Source organism: Coturnix japonica, chromosome 4 (genome assembly GCF_054131305.1).
Source record: "Coturnix japonica strain WE chromosome 4, WE-NBRP24, whole genome shotgun sequence".
In the NCBI taxonomy this organism is placed as follows: domain Eukaryota; kingdom Metazoa; phylum Chordata; class Aves; order Galliformes; family Phasianidae; genus Coturnix; species Coturnix japonica.
The window spans coordinates 59,513,784-59,534,969 of NC_140666.1; the positions used below are offsets into that span (position 1 = coordinate 59,513,784).

At 39.1% G+C, this 21,186-nt stretch overlaps 1 protein-coding gene across 50 annotated transcripts in view; it reads right to left on the reverse strand.

The window, feature by feature from the left end:
• ANK2 (ankyrin 2) overlaps nt 1-21,186 on the reverse strand; it is a 315,505-nt gene that overhangs the window by 143,750 nt on the left and 150,569 nt on the right. For 15 of the 50 annotated variants that reach the window (XM_085546985.1, XM_085546961.1, XM_085546981.1 and 12 more), the window contains exon 1: nt 3,012-3,165. The exons of 16 other annotated variants lie outside the window; for them this stretch is intronic. In XM_085546985.1, the coding sequence (XP_085403111.1) occupies nt 3,012-3,146 (135 nt within the window). In that variant the 5' untranslated portion in view covers nt 3,147-3,165. Of the gene's footprint in view, nt 1-3,011; nt 3,167-21,186 lie in introns of those variants that run through there. 19 more of the 50 variants (XM_085546998.1, XM_085547000.1, XM_085547001.1 and 16 more) reach the window with 3 other exon arrangements.

Consider the following 21,186-nt stretch of genomic DNA (forward strand, 5'->3'; position numbering starts at 1 on the left):
TTCTGACAGCAAGACTCATCTTAAACACCTTCGTGTAAAGCAAGGTGAAACAGATCCTGAAGCACTAATTGAATTGTTTTTAACTCTATGTATTTTGGGAGAAGAAGAAAAATGTTTCATTAAGTTTATTAGGATTTTTTTAGGATTTATGCAAATAGCCCAGTACTCAACATGAATAATTTCCTTTTATCTCTTGATATTAATTTATTCTCAGCTGACAGGGAGTTACACCTAAAGCACATCCAAAGCAGACAAAACCCTTCTCCTTAAGTGTGACACTTGCTGTGTGTGCATTGGTTATAACGCTGATCAGTCATTCCCTTCATTCCCTGCATAACACTACCTATGAAACAGAACCCCTGTAAACCTGGGGCTAAATTTCAAATAATTTTGCTCTGGGCATCAGAGAAAAAAACAAATTTTATCTAACTTCACCTGAATTAATGGCTCTCTGGCTGTATTTTCTACCACCTGTAAAACTCCCATTTTGGAAACTTGCAATTCCTATTTCTGGCCCAACTTTCTGGCTCCAGTTCCACATGGGTGTAGCAGAGCAGTCTGAACCATAAGCCCCACACCCTACAGTCCCATACAGTTCCCAGATATTCAAAACAGCCTACCAGCACTGTTCATCACTTCTCAGTGTCACCACATTGCAACCAGCTCCCTACACCGAGTGTCCTACTGCCCTGTGCCACGATACCAAAGCCCACATCACCATGGCTCTGCCTGGTACTCTCCTGATAGCAGCATATCAAGAAATAAAATTAAATCTACAATGTATGATTGCGAAAATAGTCTGGGTTTTTGTTCTGAAATACTGCTTTTACTTCAAAGGTGAACTCAGCACCAACACCTATCTCCCCACTTAAGAGTGCTATTTTGCATTATGTAGACAGCTCAGGAGAGTCATACAGACACACTCCCGATTTCTTCAACAGGATGGGTCTGAAGCAACAGACTGTATTTGATTTTGGTTTAGAAAGATTAGATTATAAACAGCAATACTGCCACATAAATTCATCAAGTATCAGCAGAATTATTCTACACTGCATATCTAGTAGAAGATCCATGGAGTCACCACACTTAGCTTGATGTAGCATCTCTTCTCAGGCACCCTTAAGACAGCAAGCACAGCTACAGTCATACAGAGAGAGGCACAGGAAGCCCTGAGCTAACAAAGTATTGTGCTGGATGTTATATTCCTGTCTGAGGAAAAACAAAGTACAACTTCTCCCTTCAGGACAAAACATGACTGACATTTCTAATCTACAGATACATATTTTTTTAATTTTTTCTATGAGGAATCATAAAAATAAATACAATAATGAACTGCACTCTTCCTAGGGAAATAAGGCTATATTCCTTTGTAACCTTCAAAGAACTGCAGCATCTGAACCACCACAGGTAATCCAAAGCACCTCTACCAGACTCACAGAGCCAAAGCCAGGATCTTATGATGAAACACCTATCAAACCCATTATCAAAATACCTGATCTCTGCCTGCTATGAAAATCCCTAAAGGCTGAACTAAGGAAGTATCCAAAAAAAATAACAGGTTAAAATAACATGCTGCTGGACTTGGTTTTCTCTTGCCTCCTCACAGGCCTGACCTTATGCAGAAGAGCAGCCTGGGGACTGTAGATTCAAGCAGAGGGAACTGCTGCAGAGTTTGCTTATTTGTGTTTTTCTTACCACAGGGAACCTCCATACATTGCCTAACAGCCTCAGCATAAGGGAAATATTATACTGTCTGTCCAAAGCAAAATAAAATAGACATCCTCCCTCCATCTCCGGCCATGCCAGGAAGCTCTGTGCTTTCATTGCCCTTCCTCCCGACTGCTGTTTCCCATCACAAATGCGGGAGTTTATTTGTTAATTAAACAAAAACTGCTTGTTAGAAGAAAAAAGCTGCCTGAAAGCTCAAAGAAATAGCTTGATTTTATCACTTAAGTTGAAGCAAGTTCTGTTTCTGAAGAACTTATCCAACTGTGCTGTCAGGGGAAAAAACAGAACTGGTCAATAAAATTTCAACAATTTTTTTATTTTTTTACTACCAGAAAACTGAGACAGTATCAAGCATATGTCCTTCTGGGACAGTCAGAACTTCTTGTGAGCTGCTGCTGAGAGCACCTCCAGTCTCCCCTTCTGCGCTCTACTGCTCACCATAGTTTCTATAATGCTCTGCAGTAAGCCACACAAGCGCAAAATCTTAAAGCTGAGAACAATTTTACTGTAGAACAATATGGGACAAGATAAAATTTGAATACATCAGTTTGGATGGTTTTCTGATCTTGTTCTGCCAGAATTTTCGATGTTGTGCCCTTTTACCGTTGATTTTCATGAAAATAACCATTATATTTTTTAATGAATTTGTCAAGTGCAGGCGAAAAGAACGGAAAACAAGGGCACTTAATTTGCTATCAATGTTATTAAACATCTGTCTCAGAGATTTTCTTCTGACACTACTGTTGTTATCACTTAATGCCTAACTCTCAGCCTTGCAAAGAGTCATCAGTGTACCCTCCTTTGCATGCCTGCCTCCTGTTCACCACAGCAGTACTCTACATAAAGACATCCTCTGCTGCAAACACAGAAAATAACATCACGCGCTGGAGAAAACAGTTTTAAAATAAATAAGAAAAACAGATTCTGACTTCTGTTCTGAGAGAACAAACAGTGTAGGATCATTTATGGCAGTCAGGTTAGCTGATTACATCCATTCATTTGCAGGACTTGCTTCACTAGTGGCGTTGTCTCCGCATTCCTAAACCTTTGGGTAGCTGACAGTACTCCTCAGCTACTGCACAGCTTAGCAACGGCTGCTTATTAATTACAGTAAGTCACCACAATAAAACAAAGCTTGAACACAAATATGTCTTGCAGACTGAATACTGCAAGATATCGAGCAAGATCCAGGCTGAGCAAAGAAATCCTTTTTCAAACCTAGCATGCACAACCCTGACCTTAATTTTCCCCTTCAACTCCTGTTTACTTCAGCCAAGACTTACGCGGGCTTCAGGTTCTTTACTTTCTTCGCAGTTGCATCCATAATAGTCAGGGATTCTATCCAAGTCCTGTAAGTTCCCTGGCGTCCTCATGCCCTTGTCTGAGTGACACGTGTGGCAAATGGGTGCATTGCCCATTGCAGTTCTCCCAGTAACCCCTCCAAGTGGGACTGCAGTGGGTATGCTTGTGCTCTGCACCCCAACCCCTTCTGCCTGCCGTCCTGTGCCACAGAGAACCCGAAACCCCAGCAACTGCAGGCAGCAGTCGGTGACCATTTCCAATTCAGGCACTGCCTGTCTATTTTTACACCTACCAGGCCAGCTATGCATGTAAATGGAGTTGGGCTGGGGTGGGGGAACTGCCTCCCAGCATACAGCCAGCCTGCACATAAAGTTAAAGTCCCACTGTGTGAAATGCCTCTACATGTGAGGGTTATTGAATTACCCAGTTGCATGCCTTTGAATGTTTTGATTTTTTCCTACCGCTCTCAGCCTCACTGTGTTTATATAAAGCACTAAATTTCAGAATGTTGCTAATGCCTTTCAAGTTTTTAACTCAAAAAGATTATTACTTTGAGTTGCATCTATTTGGTATTTACAAAGCAAGACAAAACATCTGAGTATGGACTTCATGACCATTTACTCCAGTGATTCATATGGTATTTCACGTTCATGTAGATGTTAGCTGTACTAAGCTTGCCATGAGTCTATACAATCCCTAGCTTTAATTTCAGATAAGCTCAAATGTACTCAAAAATAACTGTCTCTGATGCTAGATCACTTTAGCTCTTGCCTTGGTCACATCTCATCTTGTTCTAATTATTTATAGTTTCAGTTCAGGGCTTGTTCTAAGCTAGAATAGCAACTTTTAAAAGAGAGAGAAAAGGAGAGAACAAGGACATTCCCTCTTGGTTTGAGCTAGCTATCATGATGGCACCCAAAAGAATAAACATTACCTGAAGGATTATGTTCTGAAATTATCCCAGAAGAGGTACATAGCAGGATTCTGAAAACATACAAAGTTACCTGAGAAATAATTAGCATTTTTTAAATGCTTCAGAAACTCCTAGAGGTAACAGAAGCAATATAGACAGACTGACTGCCTGTAGGTAACAGTGAGAGGACACTGCTATTGCACACTGAACCCTTGAGTAGAACTGGACGTATAGAATAAATCAAGCCCTAAATTCCTCAGAAACAGAATGATCCTCAATGAACTGTACCACCTAGTCAACACTTTTCTCTTTGGAGTTTTAAAGTATATGAAGTACTGCAGCACACAGCGGGCAGGCATCCAAGCCATCCCACTGACTTCTATCCAGTGACCCTTTGCAGCAGTGCCAGTTATAATCGCAGAGAGCACTCCCCAGCCCCCTTTTAAGGATTATTGTTCTGTAAAGGGTTCTCTTTCGTGTTAACTACCATAAGGTAGATTTCAAATGGCTCTATAGTATTTCCTTTCCTGATGAATGCACCAGGATGAGATCATTTATTTCCTTTGACTTTGAAAAACCTTGGGTACTACAGTGTGTTATGAGCTTGAGTACATGCTGGAGAGACACATGCACAAAGTAGCTAAATTCACTGTCACTTTTTTGTATGTGATTTTATGCTTACAAAAATCTGAATGAAGCCTACCAGGAAAAAAAATAAAAAAAAATAAAAAAAAAAACCCACACTACACTACAAAAATAACAATTTTTTTCAGCAATTGCCAAATAAAAGTGACAGAATGTTAAATCGTACATTCAAACACCCTGAACTTCAAATCTAAAATGGCTAATGGACAAATGAAGGCTTCAGATCACATTGAAATTGTAATAACCAAATATGATATGCCCACATTGACTTCTTAGCTATGGGCAGGTCCACATGTGAATTTACCATAATGAGAATGACAGCAGCCCCAACCACCACAACTGCATTGCAGTTCCCACAGAGCTGAAAGCAGTGACAGAAATGATGTTTGGGAAGTCTTCATATGAGGATAGCTGACCTACAATTACCTTACAGTTGTTCCTCTTGATTTTCCTCAACTCTTTTTTAAGCCTACCTTACGACAGAAAGGTATATACATGAGCATAATTCCTATGTGCAGATATAAAAATAAAAGGATACAAGAGGGAATGTCACCAATGGCTTGACTCGAACAACGTTCATATGGTGAAGGATCCAATATGAACTGTAACTAAAAGCTTTTGGATAGAGCAGTCAATTTAATGTGAAATGAACTGTATATAAATACCTAAGGCGTCGGAGTCAAGTCAATGAGGGCAGACTCTTTTTACTGGCAAGCAACAATAGGAGTGATGGGCAGAAATTGGAAGACAGAAAGTTCTATATACTAACAGAAGGAAGAACTTTGCTGTGAGACTCATGGGGCAATGGAACTTGGGGGAGGGGGGTGGTGGAAGGAAGAAGGGGCAGGTTGGACTCAATGGTCTCTAGAGGTCCTTTCCAACACTGACAATCCTGTGACGACCAGAAAGCAAGAGAATGTAGTTTGCCTTCCTTTAAAATAATGTTTGCAGAAAGCAACAACCTGTCCAGATATTCATCTGATGGAGAGCAGAGCATACATTTTCTACCACAGTATTTTATATTACTGTTGTTTGTCAAAATAGATCAAATTTATTAGGGCCAATCACCCAGAAAGTAAGCATTTTCTTGTTTTGCCAAATGCAGGCAAACAAAGAATACTTCTCATGATGTAGGACTCAACTTTGAGGAGGAATACGCTGCAAAATCTTTGCAAGTTCCCATGCTCTTTTTTGCTGTTATTTGGGCTGAACATTTACTGTATAATGCAGTGGCAGCAAACCAACCAAAACACAAAGGCATGCTTCTCAAGCACAAGACTCATGCTGGTCCTGGTTCTCTCCTTTGTACAGGAAGCCTAAGCCTGCTCTGTTACATTGCCAGAATCACTCTGAAGCTGTGGTATTATGCCTCTTCGCAGAGCAGCAGAATGTTTAAGAATCTCCCACAGGTAATTCATGAAATGCACTTATTTGGCCATACTAGATTGTATCCTGTACTCCTCAGCAGCACAACAAACCTTTTGGCAACAGTGGCTCCAGTAGTTAACTGCCAACCCTTCACTACAAAACCTCCAGGAACACTTGAATGTGCCCAGTAAGAAGCAAGCACAGCATCTCATATGCCGTACTTCAGGGTTCATGCCAGGACAGCAAGAGGCTGACACAGACTTGATCCCTCTTGCTACCCCAAAATGTCGGTACTATAGGAGACACATGAGAACTGTATATAGGAGACTGCACAAATCAGGTAGACATGAACACAATTCCACATTGGCATATTGAGCTCAAAAGATAACAATTGCCACTATGCCTGGAGCTACCAGACAGCCATAAGGCTCTCTCTTCTCTTGGCATCATTCTTACGTGATACAAGAGCTCACTGCAACACTTTCACTAGATATTTTTAAGGGAGAACCTGAGGGGAACGTTCTCTGTACGACATCAGTCTTTCTGTACAACTCAAATAACACATTATAATTGGACTAAAGAAACAAAAAAATGCAGATCAAATAGTTAAAAATCCTTTGTAAAGAGGGCTACTAGTTTAATAGGCAGCTGCAAAAAATACAGAAACATATGGAGAGGAATATCAGCTGCCTTCTCCATTTCAATTAATGCCATAGGCTTTGGGAAACATTCTGGTTTCATCACTTAGACATGCTCTGAGCCTGCAGCAGCTATGATCATCATCTTTTCAGATACACAAAGCCAGTACACAAAACAACAAAGACAACAGCAGACTTCTGAGAGTTTCATCCTGCAAGATCTTTTCCACTTAGTGCAGCAAAATGTACTTTCCAGTTTCATGTAAACAGTCATTAAGTAAATTTGCAGAACTCATTATTTGTTACATTCTGTCACACAGCTTTCCTAACCAACACATTGGAAAGACGTACAGCTGAGGATAAAATTACATACAGTTCAGTAAAGATACCCATTTTTAAACCTAACCAGAACACTCCCACGTTATTTATTTTTTGACAGAAAGGAGATGTAGCACATCATACAGTGCCTGTTCTGAATTGCATTTGATATTTGGTAGATAATTATCTCAGATATGCACCTTGTCCAGTTTAAATGTTAGCATCACACAGCTTCTGAACAAACAACTACCACCTCCTTTGGTCAGCAAACAACAGCACGTATTTGCAACTGCTTCCACTGTCACGTTTGTCTGAACTTTGTCATACTTAATAGTACTGAACCTACTCAAAGCATGAAATACAGACAAGATGGTAATATTGAGAAAAAGAGGTAGCTCTAAGCATCGAGGCAAATCACAACTTATATGCTGTACAAGTTCTCCAAATTTATTAATGCATAATCTTTTCCCAAGGTAGACTTCCCTATTACATTGTTGTGTTTAAACACACCGATTTAAAACAAAACAAAGCAAAAAACAAAGAGAGAAAGAGAGAACAGACTGTACCATGCCCTATGTACGTCTAGATTTCTTGAACTTTGAAATATTTCCTAAGTGCCAAGCCTTTCTGAAGGCTTTTTGGGATTCTTCAGTAGGAAGGCTGAGTACAATACTCGCTTCTGAAAATTATTTTCAGTCAGATATTGAGCCCATGCAGGTTATAAACTTGAATTATTTATGCCTTTATATCATTTATGTTGCTTTATGTTCTACAATAATAACCCTGATGCAATTGTTCTCCCAAAGATTCAGCCTGTTCTTTCTTCTGGTATTTACTGTCTCTTGATCACAGATGTCACAACAAATTATTGCTGAAAACCAGGTAGCCTTTCAGAAGAGGTGGTTGCCTACTTCATAAGTCCTTGAAGCAAATCCTTTCCAGTTTAAATAACAGGAGTACAACCAACTGAAAAATTTTTTTCTGAGCCATTTTGGAAATGACAAATCATTTTGCTATGCTCTAGAAGATGAATATTTCAACACAGTAAGCTTACCAGCCCTCTGCAGCTGGTAACAATGAGAGCCCTAACTCTAAACAGCACCACATGTTTTTGCACCCTGTGAGAACATGGAAACAGACCCTGTCCTTCAGACCCATGCATCCTGAAAAGGCCACAGGTGTAACAGCACAGGAAAAAGACAATTTCATTCATAGGGAAGTTTCAAAGAAGTATATAACCTATACAATAATAATATGTTTTTTACAAAGCTTATATCATCTCTTTTTAAGGTCTGTTCAGTGCTTATGCTCTCACAAGTATTGTTTCTATGCAACAGCCACTTAGATATTCCATGCAATTTTTTCTCATAATAACTAGCCTAGATAGTTTCTTCTCAGCACAGCTTCCCCCTTCTGTTTTCCAAAGACAAATATTCGCTGGAAATGAAACGTGTGCTAATATCAAACACTGAATAACACATAGGAATTACTAGAAGGACTGACTAATGACAAAATCAGCAAAATGAATAGCTGACTTTGAAAGTCTGGATGGAGCCCACAGAAGAAGTATGCAATACAATGTTATCAGTTGGCCTTATCCTATGTAATTTGTTGGGGAGAATTTTCTTAAGCAATGGCAGCAAAAAAACCACACACTATTCAGCATAAACAAAGTATATACAGGAAATGACGAAAAGACAGCATCAAATGCAGTCACTGTACTTTGCTAACGTAGGAAGCATTTGGATAAATCTTGTGAAGGACCAACTTCTCTTTGATTAACACTGTGGGATCTTACTAAAAGCAGCAATGTAAGCGCAGTGATGAAGCAAAGCTTTTACCGCACGAAGAAAGTAAATATAGGGTAGTTATGAATTCAGTTCAGAGCCACCCAGGCCAAGATATCAAAAGTATATCACCACTTCTTGTGTTGAAAACTGCTTTCTTTTTTCTCTACCCCTAACCCCCCCCCCCTTCCCAACAGAAGGAAAACCTCTTTTGAGAACTCTGTGATTTACATCCCTTTGTGGCAGTAAGCTATAATAGGTACCTATTTGTTTCAGGCAGTTTAGTCTAAATCCAAACCAAATATCTGGCCCTTGATTAGCACTAAATTTTGTTCCTTAACGCAGCCAGGATACTAATTCTGCCTTAAGCCATCTCGTAGGATTTTGTCAAGCTATCCCATTCAGAATTTGTAATATCCAAATAAGGCCTCAATCCTCTTCTCTAAAGATAATCACCCTATCTTCTCTGCTGAATGCATCAGTGGGAGATCACTGCTGGCTCTGAAAATCTCATCTCAGCCTCTTAAGTCCATGTTACCAAAATACAGAATGAAGAGAAATAGTCCTATACACTGTCCTACTCCACCTCCTTCCCTCTGAAAACACCATACAGTTACTCAAATCGGAGCAATATTATACTGCCTTAGTTCCCTAAGTACTTCTGGCTCTCTTGTTTTTCTTGATTTCCTCCAAATGTTATACAACTTTCAACTACAGTGTAAAAAATAACATTTTTCCTTTCCATTCAACGACATTCATTAGAATGGACTTTATTCAGGTAAATGCCCAGCATTCATTGAAGTCCAGATGTTTTCCAGTCTAAACATCAGTTTTCCTTCTATAGCTCATTAATGCAGCAGTAGTATCTGCAGTGCTACTAATAGGAAGTGAGAAACTGATCAGCTATAGTAAGATGGAGCAAAACAGCAATATGAAATGGAGTAATTGCTTTGCTCTGAGATTTAACATTTTGTTAATAAACTAATCTAATATGCATGGAAGAAAAAGAGTAAATGTGCTTTAAATATTACAGAATATTGTATATGCAACAAAAAGAGGAGTAGTTGCTGATAAATTTTCTCATATTTACCATTGTCTTACACTGAAACTAACAGTACTACTCTAAAATGGAAGGCTCTCCACTCCCCTTAAGAAGTTACATTCTCACAAGGTTTGAATGTTTCTGCAGGAATGTTCCAAGAACTAAAATGCTGTGTAACTAATTATCATCCCTAGACCTACCTTACAGGCAGGATGATGAGGCCAACACAGAACCCAACACATCCAAAACGTCATAGCTGGTAACTGAAAGTTATTAGATCCCATCGGATCTTTTGTGGAAAATGAGCCTTCTGTATTTCTTTCTTGTTGTTTTTTTTTAAAGGCTATTTTTAGGGAATCAACAAAGAATTGTGTATTTTGGGCTTGCATTGTACTCTTTATTCAAACTGTTACTCTCCCATAATAATTAGGGCTTGCTGGTATATAATAATAACATATGTTCTTGTGCATTTATTTGGTTTCTTTTTTTTTCTTTTGCATCCCATGCCCACCTATTATTTTAGGGGCCATTACATACATGTGCTATAACAAGTCCTTCTACTAATCAGCATTAGAAAATGGTTTTATCTCAAATGCTAAATTATTTGTTCCAGTAAATAGCTCCTTATGGTTAAACTAAAGCTCAAAAGAGTATTTAGAGCTACTGGAAGTAAACTAAGCCTAATTTCCCACAAAATTCACAAATAAAAACCAATAAATAACAATATATGCATATACACATATTGAACATTCACTTTATCTGCATCAATGTTGAAAGTAACCTTACTGAGAGAAATAGATTCAAGTTTAATAGAAAAGGACTCCATGCAACTGAAGAAAGTCATTATTTCAAGCATGCATGGTTCTAACTATAAAGTAAGAGATCTTATGATAAAAAACACATCTTCATGTAGTTTCTCAGACAGTTAGAAACACCACTCAGAAAAAAACAGAACTTTCATAAATATAAGCCCCAAAAACACTCTGACAAGTGTAGCATCTGTAACAAAGTTCACATCAAAGAAATTCTCTGGCGATTCTGAATTATGTATACATTAAAAACTGCAAAAGAGACAGACCATGAACAACTGACAAAATAAGAAGGCAGATTTTTGAGTACAGTGGTCTCTCAGGACTATTAAAAACTGTAATGTGTCTATAAATTACAAAGAGCTGAAGAAAGCACAATGACAGAACCACAGAGTTTATTTCCTGAGCATTCCGAAGAATGCTATAAAACTTTCTTCAGTTGCCATTCAGGCGCACAGTATTAACAGTGCTAATAAACATGAGGCAACATGTCCAAGGCTTTAAGAACAAAAAATAAACACATGAGAATAGACAACAAATATTTGCTTTGGTGTACTTTAGGGCATTGACAAATTCAACTTGATAAAGATTCAACAGGCATTTAGACACCACCAACAACTCTGGGCTCCTGTACCATGGCAGGAAGGCAGTGATGCTGGGCAGGCTTTTAGGTGCCTGGCAGGCTACCTGAGGCCGCCAGGCAGAGGGCAGCCATCTCAGCAGGAGACTTCCTAAAGGCAGCATGGTCCCTTGCAGTAGCAACCTCGATAAAAGGACAATGTAAAGCAGATGGTTAACTGCAAAACAGATTTTATGATCTACCCAATATAATGTACTTACGAAGCTGTTCCTCTCCAGGGACCATCTTGCCACAAAAAGTAATAGTTTTTGACATACAGGTTTATAAGGTGTATTAAAAATGTGAGTAACCCATTTTGTCTAATTTCTCTAGAGCCTGTAATATCTAACAGGAAATACTCATCTAAATTGCATGGAAGCTGTGAAGCACTGCTTCTTTCTGCTGAAAGGATCCACACTACAACCAGATTCTCTCAAAACTCAATACTGCAGTTTTGGGAATAGCTTGAGTAACCAGCTTACATTACAACCAGCTCAAGTAATCACAGATGCCTTCTACTGCACCCCAGCTCCTTTCCTCTATCAACGCCATCTGCACACTCTCAACACTGCCCAAGTGTTTCCTGCCCAAAGGACCCAAGAAATTCAAGAGGCTGAATATGCATGGGCCCATGTACAGACAACACTTCCTACCCAGTCTCTGCTGCCCTTTCAAGGGGATCCATTTTATTTTATTTGGGATTTTGAAGGAAGATGAACACTTGGGCTGCATTCACAGCATGCGAAGGCTTCTAGGAATGCAAATACTGTGAGTGAAACAATACAGTATGAAGTATTTTTATTTCTTCCTTCCTTTTCCAATATAATACTTACTCCATTACAAGCTTTTTACTTTTTCTTCAAATAAGTAACAACAAATAAACATGTTTGTAAATGATTATTATTCAGATCTCTGACTTCTGCTTTCTAGTAAATCCAGGTAACTACCTAGCCAAAAAATCGTGAGTCACCTGTATAAACTCACAGAAATTCAGTGGCAATATGAAAAGAGAGACTGCATACAAAACCTCGGCTATGACTGTAACAGCATAGCAGAGGGGGCAGTCAGAAAGGAATAAATATCTCAACTGACACAGTCCTGCTGGAGAAGATACAACTACTAAACTATTTCTATGCAGAATTTAGCATTAAGCCTCCATATAAATGCTTTAAGTAGATTTAATGGGAACTGGATTGCATGAATTTGAAAGGAAATCATTCCCTCAGTTGAAGCCAATGCACAGTATCTGAATATAATAATATTTTTAGGTATGCTCGAGAGATACCAAATGAAGCTTAGTGAACTGGAACAGTACATCCCTTGAAGACCAAATTGAGGAGGTATTTGTTTCTTGTAAGATTCTGTTCCTGGACACAAAGCAAGTGTACTACTTTGAGTGAACTGCCTTCAAAACTGAACTGGATTTATAAATCAGCATTTCTGACCTCCAGATTTATTGGTATTATATTTGGTGAAACTGAGGTTACAGATCTTAAAAAGAGATTTAAAAAGGAAAAAAGAAAAATCTGTGCTACCCTCATAGTGCACTCCTTGAGAAGTCATGGATGGTTTATAGTTTCATCAAATAAGACAGAAAAAATACTGGATGCTGAGAAATTCGATTAATGTCAAGTAAAATGAACAACAGGCAAACATCCAGTAACATAAAATAAAATTTACTGCCAGTAAGAAATAAAATAAAATAACTATAAAATAATCCTTCATAAAGCCTGTACTTTTCTCTATATATAAAAAATATGGCAAGGAAAGGGCTAATAACATTTTAATTCTGTGTTTCATTACAAATGTAATATTTATTCTATCACTACCAAATAAATGATGTCCCTGAGCTATCCAAGAGCTTCTCCAAGGATCAGGAAATACCTAGTGATGACCACTCTCCAGGCTCTGTTCCCTGGCCCTCTCAAAGTCCCACAGTAACAGTGTGCAAGTGGCTGGAATGCCAATACTGGGATTAGGCAATCACGCTACATGTCCTCATGACACCCAGCTCCCCTCAGAGCATTTTCATATTCCTGCCACTTCCCACCACCTCCTTTTGTCACTCTCACAGCTGGTTTATCTGGGCTTCATGGCTGAGCATCAACATTTGGCCCAGAGGCAATTACAAGATGGAAAATAGGTCACAGGCCTCCACAAACCATTCCCTCACCAACGCACTCTTTTAACATTACATTTCCAGTTTTTCTCCCTGCCAGCATCTTTATAACACCAAGCGGGATGGTGAGATGTAGAATTTCAATTACACGCAAAGGAAAATGAAATGAAAAATCAGCAGAGAAGCACCAGCATTCCCAGCCCACTGAAAGCTACTCCTTGTTTTGTGGAATATTGCACTGCACTTTTCTCAAAGATGGGCATCTTAAGGATCTACAGCCAAATAATCCCTCAGAACAAAAGCAATTATTATTTACTGCAAAACAGAATGGTTACAATGCTTCATTTTGCACACTGGAAGGCAAACTCTTGCCAGGTTCAGACCTCAGCCTGAGGTCACCAGCAAAGCCCCAAGGCCCAGGTCTTCACCCAAGGACTTACCAGTTAAACTACAATTCCCACCTGAATTACTTACTGAGCACTAAGAATGGGCAAAAACGTTAAGGAAAAAATTCAGAAGTATTTTACATGGCATGCAAAAAAATAGCCAAAAAGAAAAAATCCTGATAAATATATATACTATGCAATAATAGTCTAAAACAGAAACTGACTTTGTATAATTAAGTACTTCAAGCGGCTTCCCAGGAAATGAACATAATGTGATGTGAGATCCCATGTGAGACTTCTGAAAACTCTTACTGCATTCAAAGTGACAAATGAAATTCTCTTTTTTTTTTTTTTTCCATTGCTGCAAAGATGACTCATTCACGGGAAGGGATCAACACCACATACATGGGAAGCAGCTGTCTCATTAAATGAATATTTGGCTATTCTTACCCACTGCCTATAAACCTGCTCCAACACCCACTGAAGTCCACATGATCTTTGTCTTTGGATCTTGGTAGAATCCGTTTATCCCTGGTTAGGCAGACCTCTCTAAGTCATTGTTCCAGATCTCTCTTTCACTTAAGGACCGTGACTGACAAAATTAAAGAAGGAAAACCTCTTCTTTAGATCCCACAGTCTCTTTGAACAACAGTCAAGTATTCTCAATCCTTCTGGAAGCAGTGAGGTCACCAGCATTTTCTGTCTATGTGGGAGGTTTCAATATGTGCTTTTTTGCTTTTGGTGGATTTTCTTTTGGGTTGTTTTCCTAACAGAAAACCTACTGTTTCTAAAAGTGCACTTGAAATCAGAGAATTTTCCCCCTTTGGAAGAATAGAAAAAATAAACAAAGAAGCAAAAGCTTAAATCTCATTAGAATCAAAAGCGTATTAGCTGGTCACTGGATATCGAATTCTTAAATATTTGCAGGGTTTCTTCTTAGACTTGGCTTGAAAGTATAGTAAAGAGAAAACCTAAACACTCTCTTCTTGACACTAAAAAGAAAATGGCCCTGGATCTAATTTTGCAGGACTACGCAGTTGGAGCATAGGGACCCTATTTCACTTTTATGAAGATGGATGCTTTGTAACTTACCCTAAAAGCCTGCAAAGTCAAGTTTTCACTCTATGTTAGAAATTCTAATAATAATAATAATAATAATTTAACATTATGCTACTGAAACAATAGTTCATGCACAATTACTTGATTCTGTTGTTGAAATTATTCAGATGCACTATTCCTCAGGTGGTCACTTCAGTGGTTCCATGGCTCCTTTGATTATCCACATAGGACTTATATACAGGTGAAGATTTTTGCTGATTGCCTGATTCTATTTCTCACTGAAAATAAGGGCTCCCAACTCCCACATTTTTGGGGGATGTTAAAGTTGCTCTATGAATTGTCTCCAGGAATTCAAAGATGCAACAGTTTACATAACTTAAGAAGTCACAACGTGATTTAAATCATCTAAGAAAACAAAGAAAAAATAAAATGAAAATGTATATCACTTAATTATCTCACTGTATAAGGTACGAGTCCATACAGCACCAGAACGAGAATCTTTCCATCACAGGGACAGCACCATTGCTTGTTGCTCATATGCTATTACAAAGTGAACCAGAGACCATTTCAGATAGTCCTTTCTGAGCTGGTCATTACAGCAACGTGAACAAGCCCAAAGGGCTACTGGGCAGAAGGATATCAACTACTGGAAAATACTTTCCACAGCAAAAGTGAAGAATATTCTGAATTTATGTTGAGATAGGTTAGAAGCATGCCAGCTTCTCTGCAAGACTGAAGCAAACATACTCATTCTTGAAAATGAATTTATGGCAAGTGAACATCTGTATTTCATGGTGATGGAAAAAAAAGCCTGCCTTCATTTTACCCCTTTGGCTTCACAAATTTCTCCCTCAAATTCCATTTGTGATTTTCAGGTTCCTTTCATCCCTACTAATTATTTTAATTATTATCTTTAGAACATTATTAAAATGTATAAATAGTTTTTGAATACCAGGGCTCTCCTTGTGCAGCCAACACAGTGATTTGAACAGGAAAGGTTACAGAACATGCAGCTTATCGAAAGAACATTTTAATCCTGAAGCCATAGATGCCTAATATTATTTTCCACCATAAATAAATCCCTCTCTCCACCACGTAACTCCATTACACAAATTGAACAAATGTTCATAAATTACATCTGAAAATACAAAGCACTAAGATGGTTACATAATATGAGGTGAATTATCTTCTATTTGAAACATTCTGGGGGAAAAAAATAAAAAATAAAAAAAAAATCCTAAATCTCTTGAAATTATTAGCAAAACTTTCAGGGTTTTCAACAAGTTAAGAATAAATTGTTATAAAACCTAGTGTTCTTGGATGATCTTTACTTATAGCTCCCTGTCTATAAATGATCATCATTTGTCTCAAAGTTCTTTTCCAGGAGGGTGGCTCCTCACAAGTGCTCTGCAAAAAAAATCTCAAGTACCTCATGCTGTATTTCAGGCTTCTAGACTGATGATTGCTGTTTTACCAGTGTAGACAACACAAAATAACTACCATTTCCTGGTAGAAATTAAGGGTTGTGTGACTGCTAACCAGCTGACTTGAGTATGGGTAAACCAAGATAAACTGGAAGCTGATGACCACGGCCTTCCACCTGCCTGCCTAAGTTAAAGCAGGAAGTTGTTTCCTTCCAGGTTGCCTGTAAACATTTTCCTTTTCCTCTGAATTTTAATGAAGTTACCAAGCACTGCCGAGCAGACATGCACTTGTGTTTACATCCGAGCCACTGCACCAAAGGTTAAAAACAAATCTTCTGGGGACAAAACCTCAGTGAACTTGGGCGTGCTTGCATAACTCCACACAGTCCTATGGGCATACTGCAGCCACAGAGAGTCCACAAACTGCATCGTATCTGAGCTGCTTCCATGACTGTACATCAATCCACGATTCCATGCTACAGACATGTAGGGTAACCAAATAACAAAACACAAGGGTGAAGGCCCCAGTTCCTTTGCAGCATGGGGAAGACAGCAGTGCACGTCCTTCCCCCAGCCTGTGGGAAGCCCTGTGCTGCAATGCGGAGCTCCACTACTGAGCTAGCTCTGTGCAAAGCTATTAATTATTTCTGGTTTCAGTTGTATGGGAAATCTTTTTCCGGGCCGCAGAACACCAGGCTAACACTCTGTCACAGAAACAGCACTACTAAGATGCATACAGCTAGTGCCTGCATCTGAGGAAGGTGTTAGTAAATAAATCATTCCCAAAAAGCATCTGAGAGGATCCTCTGCCTTTCAGGCAGAGCTGCAGTCTTCACGTTGCCTCTGTAAGAATGAAGACCAGGAGATAAAAAGTATCACAGGGACTTTCTTGCCAGCCTGAAAACACCCATGGAGCAGCAGTCATTCCTTGGAGCTGCAGTGTGCTGCAGGTGCTGGGGCTGAACGTGGGCAGTGTGGGTGCTGCTGGGAGTGCAGGCTGGCAGCTTTGCACACAGCAGCAGGACCAGGAGCACAGCATGTATTCGATCTAGTTGCCATGGAGTCCCCACACATTCCCACGAAAAAACTTGACTGACCAGTCAAAATAACATATTTTTCTTTATAAGCTGATTTACTTTTGTCTCCATCAAATGCTGCTTGCAAAATGATTTCAGAAGCACTAAAGCCAGGCCTGCTCTGCATACACATCACATCAGTTCAAGGCTCACATAACAGTGAAAACAATAATAGGCAATTGCTTTTTTTTATTTTACCTTGATAAACAAATGTAAGTTCTTCACATAAATATCCACCATCTTATATTAATAACCTCTTTCCAGCAGTGACTAAAAGAGCTGATACTAAATCAGCAAAGGCCCTGTGCAGAGGTTAAATCAGGGTTAACCTAACGATGCTCCTGGCTTAACATAGGGGGATGGGAGCCACCCCACTGCCTGGAAGCGCAGGCAGCAGGTTCATCCCCCAGGCAGCTCTGGTGGCCAACACCAGGTCCATCAGCAAAGCCCCTGCTAAAGCTCTTCCCCCATAGCCAACTGGGGCTTCATTTGATTCATCTCTGCCTCCAATCACTACAGCAGACACTTTCAATGTGATCCATGTTATTCCTCTCCTCTTTGCTGCACTGTTGCTTTGAAAACAAACAAACAAACAAACCAGCAATACAGTGGCAGTAGGAGGTTAAGGACCTGGGCAGCAAGGCACTAACAGCTTTTCTCTGGACAGCTCTCCTGATGTGCTGCCTGCTCCAAGGGTGCCCAGCGCTGACATGCCTCAATGAGACATCCTGACAGAGCATAAGCCAGAAAAAGTAAATAATTAAAACTAAGTCTAAATTATTTAACTTATAACAGCTTGGAAATGTTAGGCATTACGGTTCTATAGGCTGAAACCATTTTCTACCGGCCTGGAAAAATCAGGGCTGTATCCACTCTGAGTGAGTGCTGCATCCCAATACTGGCTTTATTTTAATTATAGAAACTGAATTACTAGGGAAAATGAAATCAATATATTTCCTCAGTTTAGATACAATAGCAGCATCACATTAATATTTTCCAAATAATAAGCATGGTAAAGTTCTTCACAACCTGATGGCTCCATTTCTTTCATAGACAATTAGTGCCAATGAACTCCCCAAGGAACATGCTAACAACCTCTTTAATGCAGCATTCTTTCTCTTCCCCTTTTGTTTTCTTCTCCTTCTCTCTTTGTAGGATAACAGAGACCACAATGCTCTACCACACTGCATGAGTTTAGCTCTTAGTACAGGAATGAGCACTGACATAGATTTGAACCAATCCCTGAAAAGCTATCAGCAAGCTCTACTAAATTCATTTATGATACATGGAATAAACCATTACCTGAGTGCAGACCCTTGAGCAGTGCCAACATACTAGCACTTGTATAGTGCCAACTCTGTGAACTACCTGAAATTCACTCAGCAACATCTGTCAGGTTTCAGTAATTCATATTATATGCTCTAATACTGTATATAATTGGGTAACAGTGCAGAATTTCTACCCTTATTTATAGCTGGACTACTCCACTGACTGGTGAGGAAAGCTGTTGATTTGAGCTATCTGAACCCAACTTCATCTCACTGAGGCTGCTAACAGGTGTGTCCATCAGGATGTAGTGAAGTACAGGAAATCTGTGGATGTTCCTCTACATAACAAGTTTCCAGTCAAGGAAACAAATATAATTACAGGTTCAAACAAAACTACCCAATGCTACAATGATGGATGCTACAAAATAAATTGCTTGGAATCAATGCAGAGAACAGAAAATATTAAAAATAATAATAATAATAAATCAAAAATCCAACAAAAAAGAAATCTACAAGGAGCAACTGCATTCGCAAGGCAACATAAAAGGTACTGTGTGGGCACAAACAATCGAGTTAATGTATGGAAGCAGTTTGGTATCAGCTGTGGTATTTTGCTGTAACTCTGAGGAAGAAAATATAGCTTAATAGTCCAACCTTAAGATAAAGTATAAAGTTTGTGACAGGCTGAAAGAATTAGAAAACACTTCTTAAAAGTAGCATTGAGAACTTACACAACATGCTGTCAGGACACAGGAATAGATCCCAAAAGGAAGGCAGTCATCTCCATCACACCTGAGAAATGCTACTTGGTTGATATTGTTGACCTACCACAGACAGCTCTCACTGACATCAGAGGAAGATTTTCCTAATTAAAGACAGGTTCAGGTCTGTACTTTGGAATGTGTTCTAGAACCAAAAATGACTATGGGAAGTTTTCTGTTAGATTGGCCAACAAAAACCTTAATTATTGAGAGTGGATTTATCCTTTGTTTAGTCCTACTCTCTACACAAACTTTAGTATGATGCTGTAAATAATGAACATCACTTACTAAATCTGTATTTCCTTATTCAAATATGAATAGGACTTGAAGGGAAGACAGCCAGTTATCTCATTAATGACCAATTTATACAACAATTCACTTAACTAACGCACTGGCATCAAAATCATTTTTAAATTGCTTTAAATTCATCATACAGGAGTTTGCATGCAGTCAGCATTCCAAACTGTACATAGAATGCTTGTTTCCATTTTCACTATACTGTCTTAATAACACTTAAGGAATTCAAACAGACACTCAATCAAGAGATAGATGCTCCTAAAAATGTTTGTTTAAATTCTGAAGCCATGCTAATACACATGTTCACAAAGAAAAGGCTGAACAACAATTCCTATTGCAGGGCAGAAACACGTTCCAGTTGTGCTTTGAGTCTGTGCTGGGTAAGACTTCATCTCAGGGGAAGAACTGTTGCCTGAATGACACATAATCCTATTGAACCATTATGGATTATGTACATACTCACTGTTTCCAGGGTTGGGATGTGCTATAGGTTGGCACATACATACACCAGGGCATGCTTCCAAATCTCATCATTAAAATATGGCCTCTCAGTGCTCACATGCCACTATTTACTTCTGTTAGGTGCCAAACTTTCTCCAGGAGGTCAGTGAAAAAGCCTGAGGGACTAAATTACAGAAGCCTGATCCCTAAAGTCTTGACATTGCACAGTTTAGCATCTTACATCTCTATATCTTTCTTTTTCTTTCTCTCATTTTTCTTTTTTTTTTTTCCCAAATCCTGGCCTGCATTTGTAGAAGCTCCCTTAAAACAATTCTTTTTAATTACTCAACACAAAATTGCCCAAAGAAAGTAATAATTCTTCCAGTGATGCAGACACAGTCACTAATCTAAAGGATACAAGACATTTTCAGAGGAGAAAGAAAACAATAGCCAACAATCAAATAGCCACAAATAATTATTGGGGATAATTTCATGCAATGCATAAATGTGAACTTTTAAAATCACTTATAGATCCCGATAAGTAGGACTGACACTTGTTAAATTTCTGGTGACCATGAGAGGTAGAGTCACTTGAGGTAGGTTTTGGCATTTCTCTCTGTTACTCTTCTGAAGTTCACAGAAGTTCTTATTACTGAGATAGCTGGAGTGAGACAAAAACTTTGCCAGTGCAAAAGGACAGATGAAGTACATCAGGAACACATCTAACTCCTCCTGTTACAGTATCTAACAGCTGTGCTGTAAGCATTAGGGTTTATTTTTACTGGGGGAGGAAAGTAAAGGAGATACTTCCATTTGTATCACTGTCTTATTATGCTGAGAGATGGTCCACAATCCTAGCTATCAGCAGGGAGTGGCACACAAGCTCCCACCAGGCCCCAGCAAAGGTCCATACAGGACTTGGCCCGTCCTCTCATGATGGAAGTATGAGCAAGAATTCACACAAACTTTTTGGAAGGATTATAATATAATCACGCACTCCAGGCCTCCCTGTGCTACCATGAGGGAATGAGAGAGAATTTAAGACTCACACCAGACCTTCACAAATGGAAAGGGCAAGTACTGGTGGGTTCCAAGCATCTGCTTTATGGGACCTAGGATCAAGTCCAATGCTTCTCCTCATTAAACACACAAGAGCATTGCCACTGTCTTTAGTCTGTGACATAAT